We start from the raw sequence: 17525 nt of genomic DNA on the forward strand, positions 1-17525 counted from the left end.
GTTGAGTTGAGACATGCAACCCGGACGCAACGTGTCGCCTCAGCGTGTTCGGCCCCGCAAGCATGACCACGAGGTCGGCTGCGACGGCTCGCGACACTGCTCTACAACCCGCACCTCCTCAGCGGCCCGTCAATAAGCGGGCCGCCTAGCCAGGCTCAACCTCTGCGAAGAGGGAGTAGGCGGAGGGGGACGAAGCCATGAGGCCATAAGGCCCGAACTCACCGCCAAGTAGAGAGTGTCCCGAAAAGAGTGTCCCGTAACCCGACGCGCGTCGTCCGGAGCGGCAAAGAGGCTACTAAAATGGCGAGGGGAAGTTATATACCCCTCGTCTAGCCTGCCGCCCCGGACGCACGTCACTGGCCCGCCCACCCTCCTGCCGGGCACCACCTGCCCGGGGAGGAGTGGATGACCATAGTAGGGGGGCGGGGGAGGCCCTCTGAGACTAAGGGCCCGCCTTCCTGATGGCCACCGGGTGGCCTCGGGCAGGCGCAATCGTGACTTCCTGTTAAATGGTGGCGGACGTATTACGCGCTACCGTTCTGTGATCAACATTGAAAGAGGACTGGTGGTTATCTGGTGTGAACGGCTCTCTGTATTAATAAAGCTTTGGTGAAAAGTGCTCGAATACGAGCGTTGTATCATTATACACAGCAGTACCATAGCCGGTGTGTGTGCGATTCTGCAAACTAATAAAGTTATGGTAAAACTTCTTGTAAACATCGCTCTTGGGCCTTTTGGTATGGGCCTCTGCATTTTACAACTGTGCACAACTACCTGAAACTGTAATACTAATTTTGAATTTTTTTACAATATTTATCATGAGCTCTGAAAGTACTATTTGGTTTAATTGGATGTGAAAGTATGCACTTGATCGCTTTGAGAGATACATTTATTTTGATTGATATTCAGGCAGATTAACTGACATGTTACCACATCTTATATCCAAAACATGAGCAACTGAAAAATCCTACCACTTGAACAGGTATAAATAACTGTTTGGTGGTACGCATGAGCTTCTCTGTTCATTATCGTATTAAAAAAATTATTTTCTGCAGCTTCACAAATGGAGAATACTAGCTTGCTTTACAAGAAGTCAAATGTTAATGTTGCTTTCCCGAGGATACCTACATGCTATCTTCATTCCAACTGCCACAATGTGAAAAGAATGTGTTCCTCTTTTTCTACTCTCCCCAAGAGTTGCACCACTCTTCTATCCCATACCCAAGTTCCATACTATCTCATCATGTACATTGAGTGTGATCTTATTATTTGTCCTGACCATCTTATCATAAATTTCGACCTTTCATTAACACTGTTTTTTATTTTGTTTATTTAATTAAATCAGTTTCTACTACCATATATATTTCTCTTCACACACACACACTATCTATAATGGATGAGTTAATTAATATTTAATAGGCGCCAACATTAAATATTATTATTAGGGTTCTATTTTAGTGCACATGAATATCTGCATTAGTTTGGGTGCTTACTCTTCTTGGTTACATTATAACAGGGTGGAACCGGGACCTGCAGCTTTGCAGCAGGAGTAGGGGTGGTGGAACTTCACTCCTGCCATTCTCTGGAATTTTTTTAAGCTTTAAAACTTCCTCCAATTTAGCAAAGTTTTAAAAAAGCTTTTTTGACACAAATATTGGTTTTGCACTAGAAAATAAACTTGTGGAAATTATTTTTGTAAGGATAAATCGCCCACAATAAAATGTTTGCCAGGAAATCTCTTACAAAAAATCATTTGTTTGCAGGAAATTTTCCCTGCAGGGAAAGTGGACAATATTTACAACTTTAAACCTTGCACTAGGTACAGCTGTACTGGCGGAATTTGAATTTAACACATTTCTTGTTCTAATGGGCTTTCTGAATTCAAGATCACTCTAGCTATATATTAAGTAGTGAGGTAGGGCACAATAGAATGTGCTTTTTTGTTATACACGTTCCCATGAATGCAAGTCTTTTGAAAATACTGTGAAACATTTTGTTCGGAGACCTTAACACTTGGATTAGGTTCAAATACTCAAGTGGTTCGTGAATTCATAGTTTCTTTTGACTCAGGCCGGTAGCCTGCTGCTGATTTTTGTTGTGCTCGGTAGAATGCAGCAAAAGATCACAATAGATTCCATGATCGTTGTTTGTGATAGGAACTCAATCTGTTGCCCGTAGAGCGATTACACTCCAGAGAAAAACAATGCTTTAGACCTCGTCCAGTAGCTGAAAAGAATTGCCATCGACAAAACAGCACCAGATGACCAATCGGATCTTTGAATACAGAAGCATCAGAAAGTGAGATTTGGTATCTCAGAAAAGGAACCATTGAGCTTGTGAGGTGTTCCCAGCGTCAGTGGATGCTTAGCTCAACACGGGCATTTAACTATTATGTTAATTCCGGATTGAAGTCGTTTTTCTATATGTTCAATGGCAAAGAAACAAACTTGACACATCTGCCGGAAACTAAAGAGTTTGGTTTCAACTGTTGCTTCACAGTTCATGTGTAGACCTGGTTGTGGGAGTGGGCTTGATTGCATTGTTGCTTTGCCACAAATTAAATGAAATAAATCAGTTCAGATCATGGATTGTGCACAATTACCAAACAGTGGTACCAGACCACAAACTCTTACTATGTGCAAGATCATTGGAAATAATCCTTAGTGTGCTCTTCTGGGCGTCTGAAATGCAAAACCCGAATTTCTTTCCATTTTGCTACATCCACATCCAATAGCGCTAGATGACGGCAGCAAAGGTGTTGATTGGTAGCATCAATGACTTGGACATGTATTTGGCCAAACCGATATCCTCCTTTTTGCTCCCGCATAATCGCTCTCCTTTCTTCCTCTGCAAGGCATATACAGGCTCCAGACAAGGCGACACTTCAAACCTGGAACAAAAGAAAATCCAGTGAGGGTTTGGGAGAGAACACACTGAGCTATCACAACAGATGTAGAAGTGCATTCTTCAAAAGGTTGAATTGCTATTAACAGGCCAAATAAACTATTACTTCTTATGTTGCTTTGAGCAAATCACTCCACAGATTGTTAGTTATAAAATTATCATTTAGTTTTTTCAACATGCTGTCCAACCATCAACCTCAGAAGATTAGTCAACCAACACAGAACAAGAACTTGTGAGGTGAACGTACTGTTGAAGGTCCAGCTGAACTACTGAGGGTACAGCTGAGCTGCTGCCCGATACATAGTAAACATGTTATGCTGTGTTGCATTACATTAGATTATGTTGGTTGATTGTGAAGTGCCTAATGTGGCCTTGAGGCTGCCTCAAAGTGAAGGGCGGGGATAGATGAAAGAAGGGATCAGGGAAAGGGCCTTGCATTATGTACACAAACATGTCAGGAGAGCTTACCTACTGTTGATAAGAAAGTAAAACACAATGTAAAGGGAATATTTGCATACATGATTCCCACTTATTTAATAAAATACATGATTTGTGCACATAGTTTTTTTTTCTATTTCGCCAATACGTACCTGGTTACAAATAGAAGATGGCGGCCTGAATGATCTAGGACAAACAATTTTAGTTGAAGACAATGCCTGATTCAAAGGACCCTATGATCCCTGCAGCCAGCAAAGCCCATGAAGAGCTGGTCATCCACACGATAGTCTTTAGTTCTATCAAGGTAAAAACTCACCGCCCTCTTAGGGTCCAAACGGTGAAGCCGCTCCTCCTCCTTGGAAGGGTGAGGGGGGATAGAAGGAAGGAAGGGTAATGGACTGCCCCAGAGGGAAGGGAGTTACCACCTTAGGCAGAAACGCAGCCCTGGTCCTGAGAACCATTCTATCAGCATGAATAGTCAAGAATGGGGGTTTTGAACTCAGAGCTTGAAGCTCACTTACCCTCCTTGCCGAGGTAATGGCAACAAGAAACACCGTTTTTTAACGACAATAACCTCAAGGGACACTTGTGTAAGGGCACAAAGGGAGAACCCATCAAGTAGGTTAAGCCAAGATTTAATTCCCATTGAGGCACAATAACATGAGTGGGCGGATATTTGTTGGTAAGGCCCTTAATGAATCGTAACACAATGGGTGATTTAAACAAGGACGGCTGGTCCGGCAAGCAAAGGAACGCCGACGAAGCCGATAAATAGCCTTTCACAGTAGCCGCAGCAAAACCCTGCTGGGCCAGAGACAGAGCAAACTGAATAATGTCAGATAAGCGAGCCCTTAAAGGGTCAATAGACTTCTCCCCACACCAATGAACCAATTTGAACCACCTATATGAATAAATAGACTTGGTGGAGAGACATCTGACGGACAAAATAACGTCCACCACGTCAGAAGGAAGAGAAAAAGAATTCAGGTTGCCCTGTTCAATCTCCAGGCATGAAGGTGTAAGGTCTGGAGGTGGGGATGTAGAACCTGCCCCCGCGACTGCGAGAGGAGGTCTGCCCTGAGAGGGAGACGGAACGGAGAGCACAAGGAGAGGTGGAGAAGATCTGTATACCACACCCTTCTTGGCCAATCTGGGGCGATCAATATGACTTGTGCCCGGTCTTGACGAATCTTCCTCAGAACTCGAGTAATCAAGGGTATGAGAGGAAACGCATAAAGTAGTTGTGAGTCAAAACTCAACTGAAACGCCTCCCTCAAAGCTCCCGCCATAGGATTCTGGAGACTTTAGAATGACAGGCAGTGAGCGTTCTCGTGAGTGGCAAACCGGTCTACCCGAGGAGTTCCCCATGTCCGGAAGATGTGACGAACCACCACCGGATGAAGCCTCCACTCGTGGTCGGCTGAGAACTGCCGACAGACTGTCTGCACGCACGTTTAGAACTCCGGCCAGATGATTTGCCATCAGACAAATCTGATGGTCCTGAACCCAGGACCAGAGACGCAGAGCCTCTCTGCAAAGACAATGCAACCCTACTCCTCCCTGTTTGTTGACATACCACATCGCGGTAGTGATGTCTGTTAGGACTTGAACCGACTGACCGCAAAGGGAAGGGAGATAGGCCTTGAGCGCCAAACGTACCGCCCGTAACTCCAGGAGGTTGATGGGAACCAACCTTTCCTCTGGAGACCAAAGACCCTTGATCTCCAGGTCCCTCAGATGAGCACCCCACCCTAGAGTGGATGCATCAGTTATCACAGTGGCAATCGATGGAGGTAGATGGAAGGGCTTCCCTTGAGACAGATTGCCTTCCACGCTCCACAAAGATAGATCCGCCGCAGCTTCTCTGGAGATCCTCACAGACTCCCTGAGATCTCTGATGTGCTGATACCACTGCCTGCGGAGGCACCACTGAAGTGCCCTCATGTGCCAGAGTGCATGATTGACCAACAGAATGCGGGAAGCAAACAAACCGAGTAGGCGAAGGACCTTCAGGACTGGAACGACCGCTCCATTGTAAAACAAAGGAATAATTTTCTGAATGTCGAGAATCCTTTGAGGAGGAGGGAATGCTTGACAGACAGTAGTGTCCAGTACCGCCCCTATAAACAGAGTGCGCTGAGAGAGCACTAAGTGAGACTTGGGCACGTTTATTGAAAAACCCAATCTGTACAACAGCTGTGTTGTCACTTGCAGATGATGACACACCGTCTCCGGCGACCCTGCTTTGATCAGCCAGTCCTCCAGATAGGTGAAATCCGAAATCCCCGACCTTCTGAGATGGGCTGCCACCACTGCCATCACCTTGGTGAAGACTCGCGGTGCAGTAGTAAGACCAAACGGAAGGACCGCAAACTGATAATGTTGCGACCCTACCGTGAAACGGAGATACTTCCTGTGCAACTTCAGGATCGGGATATGAAAATACGCGTCCTGCAAGTCGATCGACACCATCCAATCCTCCTGTTGCAGCGCTTGAAGAACCTGCGCAAGGGTGAGCATCTTGAACTTTTCCTGCTTCAGAAAAAGGTTCAAGATCCTGAGATCCAGGATTGGACGTAAACTGCCATCCTCTTTGGGTATCAGGAAATACCAGGATTAGCAACCTTGACCCCTTTCCTGCTCCGGAACCACCTCTATTGCACCTTTTTCAGTAATGTTAGGACTTACTCCTGCTGGAGAAGAAGGTGGTCCTCTGAGCAAATTCCTTGGCAAGGAGGGTAATTTGGAGCGAATTCCCGAAAGGGAAGAGCATACCCATTCTCCACAAGATTGAGAACCCAAAAGGTCTGTAGTGACCGATTCCCAATCTTGCAGAAAACAAGTAAGCCGACACCCTACAGAACCGACATGATCCTGAATGGCGGATCTAGGGCTGCTTTGCTGTGGTAATAGGAGGGGCGGTAGAGGAGGAGGAGGAGAAGGACTGACGACCTCGTGGGCGACCTCTATTCTTGCCCCTGTAGGATCTATACAAGGTATTCTGCTGCTGGGGTTGTTTGTAGGAGCGAAAGGACGAAATCCCAAAATCTCTATACCTCCTAAACGTTGAACCCCTAGGCTGAGTCTGAAGGCCTAGATATTTGGCCGTTGCCTTACTATCTTTAAATCTTTCCAGGGCTGCATCTGCTTTCTTGCCAAAGAGACCAGAGCCATAGAAAGGTAGGTCCAAAAGCGTTGCCTGTACATCTAGGGAGAACTCTGAAGATTTAAGCCAGGCACTTCTTGCAGCCACAGAAGATCCCATGATTCTGGCGACAGAGTCCACCGTGTCCAAACCACTCTGAATCACCAGATGAGCAGCTGCTTGAGTGTCCTGTAACACCTCATTAAAAATTTTCCTGTCATCTTCAGACAATTTTGGGGCAAGCTGTTTCGCTGAGTCCATAAGGCCATGGATATAGCGACCCATTAGACAGGTGGCATTAGTTGAGTTAAGGGCCATGCTAGCCGAAGAAAACACCTTCTTAGCGGAATGGTTGAGCTTTTTTGACTCTCTGTCTGCCGGAACCTGTGGAAAGGCACCAGAAAACTTCTTTGAACAGGCTGCCTGGACTACTAGACCCTGAGGAGAAGGGTGTGATGATAAAAATTCAGGATCCCCTGTTGCCACCCTATATCTCCTGGCAATTGCTTTGTTAACTGCTGGAGCCGAGAATGGTTTGCACCAGACCTCCAATACAGGATCGGTAATTGCCTCATTAAATGGTAGCAGAGGTTCTACAACAGAAGTAGGAGAGTGGAGAACTTCCGTCAGTATATTAGATTTAAATTCAACAGAAGGAAGCTGAAGGTCCAAAAGTTCTGCTGCCTTTTTAATTACTGCATGGTAGGGGGCAACATCCTCTGATGGAGCATCCGAAACAGGAGAAAGCTCCCACTCAGGACACATATCAAGGCACTTGCCTCTTAATTTCATAAAACAGTCATCAGTCCTCAACCTCACCTTCCTTCATTTCCTCCAGACGAAATCTCTGCTCCTCCAAAACTCTGAGCTTCTCTCCTAGATCTTATTCTAGGCACCGACGCCGGTGGAGCCGAGACGACTCCGAAGGACCTGGAGCCGGCGTCATACATGGGTCCGGCGGCACAGCCTGCGCTGATCGACGTCGAGCTGACTGCGCCGGAGAGGATGGAAACGGGGTCGGCGTCCTCGGCGCTGGGAAATGCCAAGACGGAGCAGCCGGAAGGAATGGCAGGAAGGGAGCCTGGGCATAGGCCTGAGGAACCCCCAGATTAAACCCTAATGGACCCATAGGACCCGAAGGTGCTCCAGAGGGGTACATAGCCCTATGGAATACTCCATACATCGCATTTAGATAATGCGAAGGATCTTGTCCCGGGCTTGGAAAAGGAGGATAGACCCCAGGGACAGACTCTGATGTAGGCGTTACGTGTTTGGGCAACCCGGCGCCAACAGCGGATCTGATGGAATCACCTGCTCATCCGGCACAGGAACCTCTTCCACCGGAGCCAGAGAATGTTCCGAAGTCGGTGATGGAGCCGGCGTTGGAGATTGAACAGGAGAAACTGCAGGCGAAGACTATTTCTCCAGAGAAGCTGGATTTTAGGGAGAAGGAGACACAAAGTCCTTACGGTGTCGATGGACTGTAGAAGTCAACTTCGGCACCGCCTCTCAATCAGAATGGCGCTTCAAAGAAAGCCTCTTCTTCTTTTTATGCTTCTTGGCTCTTGAAGCATGCCCCGACGTAGATTTCGAGCCCGACCTTGACCTGGAGCGAGACCTCTACCTCGACCTTCTTCTTCCTCTTTTTTCTTTCCTCATTTTTGCCATGAAAAGCTTCGCTTCTCTTTCTTTCAAAGCCTTCGGATTCATTTACCTGCAACAGGCACATCCCTCGACGTCGTGATCCGATGACAGACACCAAATGCAGTCTTCATGTGGATCAGTAATAGACATATGCCCTCCGCACTCCCTGCAAGGCTTGAACCCGGACTTACTCGACGACATCCTTGAAAGGAAAGAAGAAGCACAGGAATACAGCCAGAAACACAAAGTATCAAGCAAAACTACAGAGAGTCCTAGAAAAAACGTTAGCGTCGACGGCGCAGAAAAAAGGGAACTGACGTCAGCACGCTGACGAGGCTCCTTTATGGCTCCGGTGACGTCAGCGGGGTGGCGAACGGAGCCATGGTTCTACAACGTCGTCCTCGTCGGCGTGGAGAGCTACAAAAATTTTCCGAATGCTGCTGGCGCAGGGGATATTCACAAGGTGAAGAATCCACTGGCAGATGTATCCATCAGAATGGCATGTATACTGAGGCCAGGGAGGGGATTGGGGGGGGGGGGGCGCGGAGCGCACAACAAGCAGCGCCCAAGTGCGCATGACTGGTGAAGGTAGGCAAATTTTTCCGACCAGCCCAGTCATGCGCACTAGTGTTCTGTTTGGCTGGTGGCTGCGCATAAGGAGAGCGAGGTTTGAGCAACGCCGCAACCCTCGATCTCCTAATCGGCAGGCAGAAGGCGAGTACCCCTGCTAAGCCAATCCTGGCACTGCTGGAGCAGTGCCAGTATTGGCTGAGAGGGGTTGCCACTCCAGTGACCCGGTAACGTTAAGCGCCAACGCGGGAGTCGGAGCCCGGCCCAGGAAGCAGAGGCGGTGCGGACCCTGTCAGGTAAATTAGTTTACTTTATTTTAATCATGGTTGGCTTGGCTCTTTCTTCATCTCTCGGGGTCCTCGCTGCTCTCTTTCTCTCACTTCTTTGTCCTATTTTCCCGTCTAGTCTACTGTTTGTTTACCGCCCTCTCACTCCCCTTCTCTGTCTCTCCCCGTGCCCCCTTCTCCTCCGTTGTCTTCAAGGACTCCCGCCAAACCCACCAAGGCCGCTGACATAAATAATTGATAATGAACCCGGGGCTGCTGAGAGCGGATCAAACTGCGTGGGTGGACCCGGTGCTAAGGACTGTGCCTTGTGTCCCCCATTGGCAGCCCAGGGCCCGGCCTGGGCACCCTGCCCTTCACCCGCAGCTCATATGCGTTGATGTGCGCAAGGTCTGCACATATCTGTACATCAGTGTACAGCGCCCTCAGTAACTGAGGGAGGGGCGATACCAGTACAGGTGCACTTTAGCGGCAGGACACCTTCACCCCAAGCCCTTGGGAGGAGATACAGTGGGTCACTGGGCGTAAGGAAAGTCCGGCCAAGGTGTGCACTTCAAGCACTAAACTTGTGTGTCTGTGAAAAGCCGTTTGGGCACATGACCAGTTTTATCTTCTAAGACTTTGAAAATTCACTTTGAAAAAAAAAATCTTGCATTTTTATTTTTGTGCGAAATAGATTTTAGAAAAACTTTAACGTGATGTAGTGCGGAGGTGACCAGGCGGGCACAGAGACTGGTAGCATGGTTAATACTGTATTGTGACTTTATATAGCACGTTAAAGTGCTCTGTGAACAGGTACGCGCGTCTCCGTTAGTCTGGCAGTGTCCTAAGCTCCTGTCTGTACATTTAGCACGGTTTACTTGTGCACACGTGTGTTTGTCTGCAAACTGGCATGTCTGGGTGTGCGGCGCTTTGAGAATGTCGCATTCTGCCGCTTATGTGAACAAATGAACACTACATACAGCACATGTATGCATCATACCTAGAGCCTGGCAGCACAAGGCTGCTTCCAGGGACCGCTGAAGGCTGGCGCTCTGCAGCACCAGGCTGTCATGGCACGGACAGGCCCTCTGCATCACCAAGCTGTCATAGCACGGGCCTTCTGCAGCACCCGGCTGTCATGGCACGGACTGGCGCTCTGCAGCACCAGGCTGTCATGGCATGGGCCTTCTGCAGCACCAGGCTGAAACGCCTCATTATGGTCTGAGATCAGAGTTTGCTCGCTTCGCTCCCGCTGCCCAGGGGTGTGTGTTCTGCAGGGAGGGGAAGCAGCCACCGACACCTCCCTGGACTAAGGAAGCAGGTTATAAATATGCCTTTTTCTAGGCAATCAGACTGCTCCGGCCCCCGGGGCACCGGAGCCGGCTCTCAGCAGTCAAGAAACTTCCCAGTGGGCTGCTGCTTAAAAGGCAAGATATGTTTCTGCTGGAATAATATTATTTTGCCGTCTATTGGTTTGAAACGTGTGTGGTGCCAAAACCGCATAAGTATCAACGCGGACAAATGATCAAGGTGTGTTGCCCTTCTTGAGACATAGCTCAGCAGGCATGTGCTCACTGCTCCTGCTGCATTGATGAAAGTATAGGCCTGTATGCATCTGACGTGCACTTTGCTTCAGAACACAGCTAGAAACTGTGCAATGCGTGTGTGCTTATGGTTTACTGGACAGATGGCTGCAAGCTACAGGGACAATGATTAATTATAAATTTCAGAACCAACGCGCAGAGTGCGCCTAGACTTCAATAGCGCTGGTTATTCGTTAGTGTGGTGACTGTGCACCTTGGGGCAGAGGGAGCATGAAGGCTATTATGAGGGCACAGTGTGACACCCATGGATTACACACACTACAGGGTCTGTGAAATATTTGCTAATGTATTATTGACAAGGTTTTTTGCTGTGCTCATACTTGAGCTCTGCGCATTCGGTTTGCATTCGGTCTTGAGTGATTGTTAAGTAAACCAGTTTAACAACACCTCCTATTTTTATCACTTTTATCTGGCACTGCTCTGGTACCTTGATAGGACATAATTTTATGGTTTAAATCTTTTATTGAATTTTCAGAACAGAGAAAAACAAATAAGTCACAGTTCCCCATCAGATGCAGTAGTACTAGGCCGTGTAGGACATCATTTTAAACTGGTTTAGCATTGCAGTACTTACCCTTATAAAATCTCTGACTTTGTTCCTTGAGAGGATTTTTACTTTGTGCACCTGTGTCGTTGTACAAAGTACGTTTGCTATTTGCGATGCTAACAAGTTGTACATTAACACGATCTCAGTTCCCCATTGATGCAAGGTGTGATCCTGATACACTCCAATAATGTTTCATATTTGCCAGTGTTTGTGGAGTGATGTGGTATCACCCTGTAGCAGAGTGAGAATGGGCAGGAAATGGGCAGACTTAAGGGGTTGTACCTGTATTTAACAGTGCACCATTTTATAAAACGTGCAATATGTTGATGGAAAAGTAATGGTTGTATTTATTTAAACATATTTTAATGCCTCATACCCCTACCTACTTCCTGGCTTTTAGAATGCTGCGTGGTGTTTCAGAGGTACAAGCTTGAACATTTGAGATGGAAGTGGGGAGGAGGCTGAGTGTCTGACTATTTGTCTGCATTATAATTCCTATTATAAGATCCGTTTGGGAGTCTCCGCTTTACAGTTTCAAGACTGGGATGGGCCTGCTTTTTAGTTGCGTATTTGTCTGTCTACTTGACAATCCCCAGTAGAAAGGCGTGTGTACACCTGTGAGTGAGCATGGGTCTCTGTGGAGCTGGGTGAAGGTACAGGAGCAAAGCTGTGTGAAGTGTGGGGAGGTGCAGTGACCGATCTATGTTTATTCTGGCCAGCACTAATTGTTTTATTAACCTTCCTGTTTCCTCCAATTTACTTAAAAATGCACCATTTGTTCACTCTTTTTCAAAATTTTCTTGGGGGGAGAACCCCCCCATCGGTTCTTCGACAAAAAAGAGTGAACAAAAAAGGCCCTTTAAAAGTGAGCTGTAGGCGCTTTTATAGCTGTCTCTTAAAGGGCCTTCGGGAAGCTTCCTGTTTGGACAGTGACAGATAGAGGCAGAGATACAAACAGAGACAGAGACTGGAACAGATAGAGACAGATAGAGACAGAGAGAAACAGATAGACAGAGACAGATAGAGAAAACAGATAGATAAAGACAGAGAGAGACAGATAGAGACAGAGATGGATACAGAGACAGAGGTAGATACAGAGACAAAGACAGAAAGAGACAGGGACAGACAGAGAGACAGATCGAGACAGATGGAGACTAAGAGAGAGATAGAGACCGAGTGAGAGATAGAGAGAGACAGATAGAGAGAGATAGAGAGCGAGAGAGATAGAGAGACAGAGAGAGATAGATAGATGTGTGTATGCTGGGTCTGGGGTGGTTCAGTGGACTAATGCGGCCGCTGCAGGGGCATGAGTTCAAACTTATGGTCACAGTTTTTTTTTTTGCTCTAGCCCCCCCAACCCACTGGCCCCGCCTCCACTGGTGCAGCCCTCGGCCATAAACCACACTGTAAATTTGGCCCCAGAGAGAAAGTTTGTGAGTATCAATGGGCAGTAAACCCACTCCCATACACCCGGCTCCTGTTTGAACTGTGAAATACAGGAATAATCAGCGTTCAGTGGGTCCTGGCCCAGTACCACTGCACCTGCTGCACCAGTGGAAGTTACGCCCCAGCGCACGCTGTATCAGGCACCTCTCACGGGAGTCAGACTTCCCCAGACATTCGGATCTTAATGAGTTTTGTCGCTGCATGAACAGCAGCACATTGCAACACAAAATAAGTCATGCACATCAATCTAGTTGGGAGGTTGACAAAGAGAACATGATAAAAAAAAACAACTATCTTGGAATCATTCTAATGGTGATTCGTGGTGAGATGTTTAAGAGCAAACTAGCTCACTCCCGGTTTACCTTTTTGACCAAATCATGTTTTTCATAATGTTCGTTCATGTGCTAAAACCTTCCTGTTAGTGGTTCCTTCTTTCGCGTACTTTGTCTCTCCCCCTTTCATTCTGTCCTTATATACTGCTTCCCAAACTTATTTCCTCCAATCTTTAATACCGTTCAAAAATAGTTACATACCGTTCTCGTAAACTGAGCTTAGCCGACTCATATTCTGCTTGGGTTTATTAAGAGCACATCTGCATCTTTCAATCTTTATCCTACTTTGTATTTTTTGTTGTATTTTACAAATTCCATTTCCTCCTTTCCTTTTGTATTTCAACACATTCAATTTGAGTAACAACGTATAATCAGAAACAAAACACATTATGTTAAAGTGCTCCATAGATATATATTAAAAGAGGACTTTGATAGTCCTTGGAGGAAAGTTGGTAGCAGAGCAGGGTAATGCAGAGCAGGGTAATGCCTCTGTGGCAACGCTCTACAGTCAACCTGAAAGTCACAGTTTTGAATCTTAACCGGGCGTATTCAGCTTTCATCCTTTCAAGGGTGATATGGTGAGTTCTGCTGGACAGTACTAACATTTGTACTTTATACTGCTGGGCCACTTACGGCAACATGTTCCATTAGAACTTTGCCAGATAGAAGAAAACGTGCCGCCTTACCTCTCCACCTTGTCGTACGTTCTCCTCACATCTTTGTCCATGCACAGGGTGAAGGATGCATGGCTGGGACTCCGGGCTTTAATGCTGGAAGTTCTCACTGTGCTGGTATCACACTGCAACATGAAAAACCGTTCAGTTCCATTCCTGCTATAGAGTCTTGTGCTACCAAAAACATTTATACGTGGGCACCGACATGGACTGGCAAGGCCACCCTGATTACACTTACAACAACCTTTTTAAACCTTCTCACAGGAGGCATCCAGCAAACTGCGAAGTGTGGTTGAAGCATTCCTGTAGTAAATGACTGGACACAGGATGGCTGCTGAAGTAAGTTTATTCCCAGTAAAAGATCTCATCCATCTGGATACAAGTTAGAGCTTTAACTGCCACATTTCAAGTCATAACAAGTTAACATGACATGTCTGAGATTCCAATACAAAATAAATAAACAAAGTGGAATCCACTAGGGATCAGGAGAGTGGTCCCTACTATGGTGGGGAGCACACAGTGTTGTATTAATACCCCTCACACACCAAAACGCGACCAAACGTTTACGCTGGAGCACTTTATTGTGTTGACTATGTGTGGTGGTGTGTGGGGTATAGAACGTGAGTGGTGGAGTGGTGAAAGTGATGTTAAAAAATACCTGGCTCATGGGGTTGAAAAATCTTTAATTTAGCCCCCGGCTGGTATTATTAAAAACGTGCTAATAATACCAGCCGGGGGCTAAATTAAAGTTTTTTCAACCCCATGAGCCAGGTATTTTTACGGTGGAAAACATCATAGCATCACCTGCTCCAGTATCTAAAGAGGAAATAAGATCTTTCTTGGGGATGCCAGAGTACTGTGTGAAATTTATCAGCAATTTTGCGTCCAAGGTATACAACATTAGATCTCTGCTTAAGAAGAATGTGAAATTTGAATGGAACAAAGAGTGTGAGAGGGAGTTTTCTGAAATTAAAATGGATTTACAAAAGGTGAATGCACTGTCCAGTTTTGACCCTAATCTTGATTGTCTTTTAACCACGGATACAAGTGATAAAGGATTGCGTGCTGTCCTCTCACAGATAGGTAATGATAATAAAGAAATAATTATTTTGTTCACATCCAGAGCACTATCCCCTGCTGAAAGCAGATACCCTATAATTGAAAGAAAAGCTTTGGCTTGCACATGGGCGTTGGAACATTTTCGTGCTTTTGTATGGGGAAAAATGGTTACCATTCGCACGGATCACAAACCTTTGGTTCACATCCTTTCTACTGAGGGGATTGCAACTGCGTCAGCCAGGTTGGCCAGGATATCCATGCGTATGAAAGAGTACATTTATAAAATTGTTTATGTGCCTGGGAGAGACAATCTAGTGGCAGATGGCTTGTCGAGATTACCCACTCCGTTGGAGGAATGTGTTGATGAACCATGGGGGAGTTTTAGTGTGGCTTTGGTACAAGACTCTGGAGTTCCTGCCATTAGCAAAGAAGAATGGGCAGAAGAACATGGCAAGGATAAGGATTTGATGGATGTTTTTAAGTATATTTGTAAGGGATGGCCAAAAGAAAAATATATTACAAGCAATATGAAACCTTTTTGTGAAGTGCATTTGGAGTGGTCTTTTGAAAAAGATGTGTTACTAAGAGGAGACAGAATTGTTCCCCCTGTGAACTTACGCAAAAGAGTTTTGCAAATGTGTCATAAAGGACATTTTGGAATAGTTAGAACAAAGTTAGCAGTCAAGGGGGTATTTTGGTGGCCAAAAATTGACAGATGTTGAATATTTTTTGAAAGCCTGCCAAGTTTGTAGCTCGGCTGACTAGTCATTAAAAACTTTGAGACCAACGATGAGTGAGAGATTAATTCAAAGTCTCCCTTGGGAAATTATAGCGGTTGACATTTTTGGACCAGTTGGGGAACTGAAAGAATACGGTTTGGTAGGTATTGATCTTTTTTACCAAGTGGCCTATTGTTAAATTTGTAGAAAAGGTTGACACGCAAACAGTTCTCAAATTTTTAGACAAGATATTTGTGATGGAAGGGTTGCCTGTTAATATGTTGAGGGACAATGGGGTACAATTTTTATCTAAGTTGGCCAAGGATTACTTTGAGAGGTGTGGGATCAAACACAAAACCACAGCATTATATAATCCCAGCGGGAGCGGCACTGTGGAACGATTTAATAGAGTGATTAAGGTTATTTTACAAGCTGCAATTAATAAGAAATTGGATTGGAAAGTGCAAATACAGAAAGCAGTATGGTCCTTTAGGGATACTTCGCACAATAGTACAGGCTTATCTCCTTTTGTTATGATGAGGGGTAGAACAGCTAGGTGTAAGTTTAACCCTGATGATTATTTAAGGAAAATGTGCAACAATGGTCACCTGAGGTAGTGAAAAAAATGTTGGAGTCAATCCATTTAAAGAGTAAAGACTATTATGATAAACACCATGGTGTGAAAGATACTCCTGTTGTGATTTGTGATTGGGTTCACATCAAAAAGACTTTTAGAGTTAAAAAAGGAGAAAGTAAATTTGATTCACCTAAGCAGGTTGTTGAAGTTTTCCGCAATTCAGTTAGGCTGAATGATGGGAAGGTTTGAAATCTCAAAGATGTTGCTTTTGATATAAACCAAGATCATGGTAAAGAGAATTTTGAAAGAACGATTTAAGAACTTTGAGTGGGTTGAGGATTATTTTGAAAATAGCGATTTATAATCTCAATTAGCCTTGGAAAATCTGAATTCACTATCTCCAGAAACTTTTCAAAGAGAAGGAATTGATGGGTCTAAATCAGCTACAAACAAAAACATGTCAGGTGTATCTCCTTCTTCTCTTAGGGGAGGAGAAGGTGTTGTAGATAATTCCATTGTTGACAGTTCTATTGATGTTGAGATGTCTGTGTCTAACAAGATTACCGAACCAAACAAAAATACAAATTCTAGTGTTAAAGATGTTGATTGCATCAAGAGGAAAAGAGTGTTGCCTGCTTGGCTTAAAGAATATGTAATGTAGTGTTGTTGTTTAATTTTCATTTTTTTTATCTTCATTCCTTTTTATTCCTTAAAATGTTCCTTTCTCCCCTTTCTTTACCAATGTTGTTACTCTTTATTATAAGAGGGGTGATGTGTTATATTGTAAATCTTGTATTTTTTAAATGAAGTAAATATTGTGTACAGCTTTAAGGCTCGTGTTGGTGTGAGCTCTGGAATTATACTGTGCCATGTAGGTTCCAGCGAGGTTTGTTCAGTTAGTAGCCGAGCTGAGATCAGAGTGGTTGTGCTGCCTGGCGCTTACCTGTTCTTTCTATCACCTTGCTATCCTGAATAAAGGAAACTCAAGTAATCCGGCGTAATTGATTACTTTACACTGGACAATTTGTTATTTTTCAACTTCTTACTTCTGTATATGTCCTGATATTATAGTAATGGGTACAACGTTGAGTGACCCATGTGCACTTTATACAGATTTAAACAAGAAAAGCTGAGATTACTCTTTGCCTTGCAAAGACTTATGATTTCCCCAATTTGTAGAGAAAGATGCACCAATTTATGTCAAAATAAGTAAACTTCTAAATCTGCATATGTTTTCCCCCTTTGGTTAGGTAAAAATTGTCTCAATGCTGTGAAATTATCTTGTGAAAAAATGGCACAAGAGAAGAACTTAAGCTATTACTATTGTTGCCACTTAAAGAAAAATAGCTGCTAACTTATTAAGCAAATACTATTGTTTTCCACTTAAAGAAAAATAGCTGCTAGCTAGACCCTGTCAAGGTTTGGCCACCAGTACCAGCTCCTTCAAATGTAGGGAGAACTGAGGTGGCTCAGCAAAGTATCTTTTTAGGAGGGCTTGCATGGGGTGAGGCATGCCACAGCATACTGGTAATAAGCCTAAGATTCAAATATGCCCAACAAACTATGTATATGAAGGAGCAGCACATACGACTCCTCGACC

General features: G+C 45.1%; 1 protein-coding gene across 4 annotated transcripts in view; it reads right to left on the reverse strand.

The window, feature by feature from the left end:
- Positions 1 to 871: 871 nt before the first annotated feature.
- Positions 872 to 17525, reverse strand: part of PIK3R6 (phosphoinositide-3-kinase regulatory subunit 6) — a 745472-nt gene continuing 728818 nt past the window's right edge. For all 4 annotated transcript variants that reach the window (XM_078654671.1, XM_078654672.1, XM_078654670.1 and 1 more), the window contains 2 exons: positions 13583 to 13695; positions 872 to 2890 (listed from right to left, as the gene is read on the reverse strand). In XM_078654671.1, coding sequence (XP_078510797.1) covers positions 2737 to 2890; positions 13583 to 13695 — 267 coding nt within the window. In that variant the 3' untranslated portion in view covers positions 872 to 2736. The remainder of the gene's footprint in view (positions 2891 to 13582; positions 13696 to 17525) is intronic.

Source organism: Lissotriton helveticus, chromosome 7 (assembly GCF_964261635.1).
Source record: "Lissotriton helveticus chromosome 7, aLisHel1.1, whole genome shotgun sequence".
Lineage (NCBI taxonomy): Eukaryota > Metazoa > Chordata > Amphibia > Caudata > Salamandridae > Lissotriton > Lissotriton helveticus.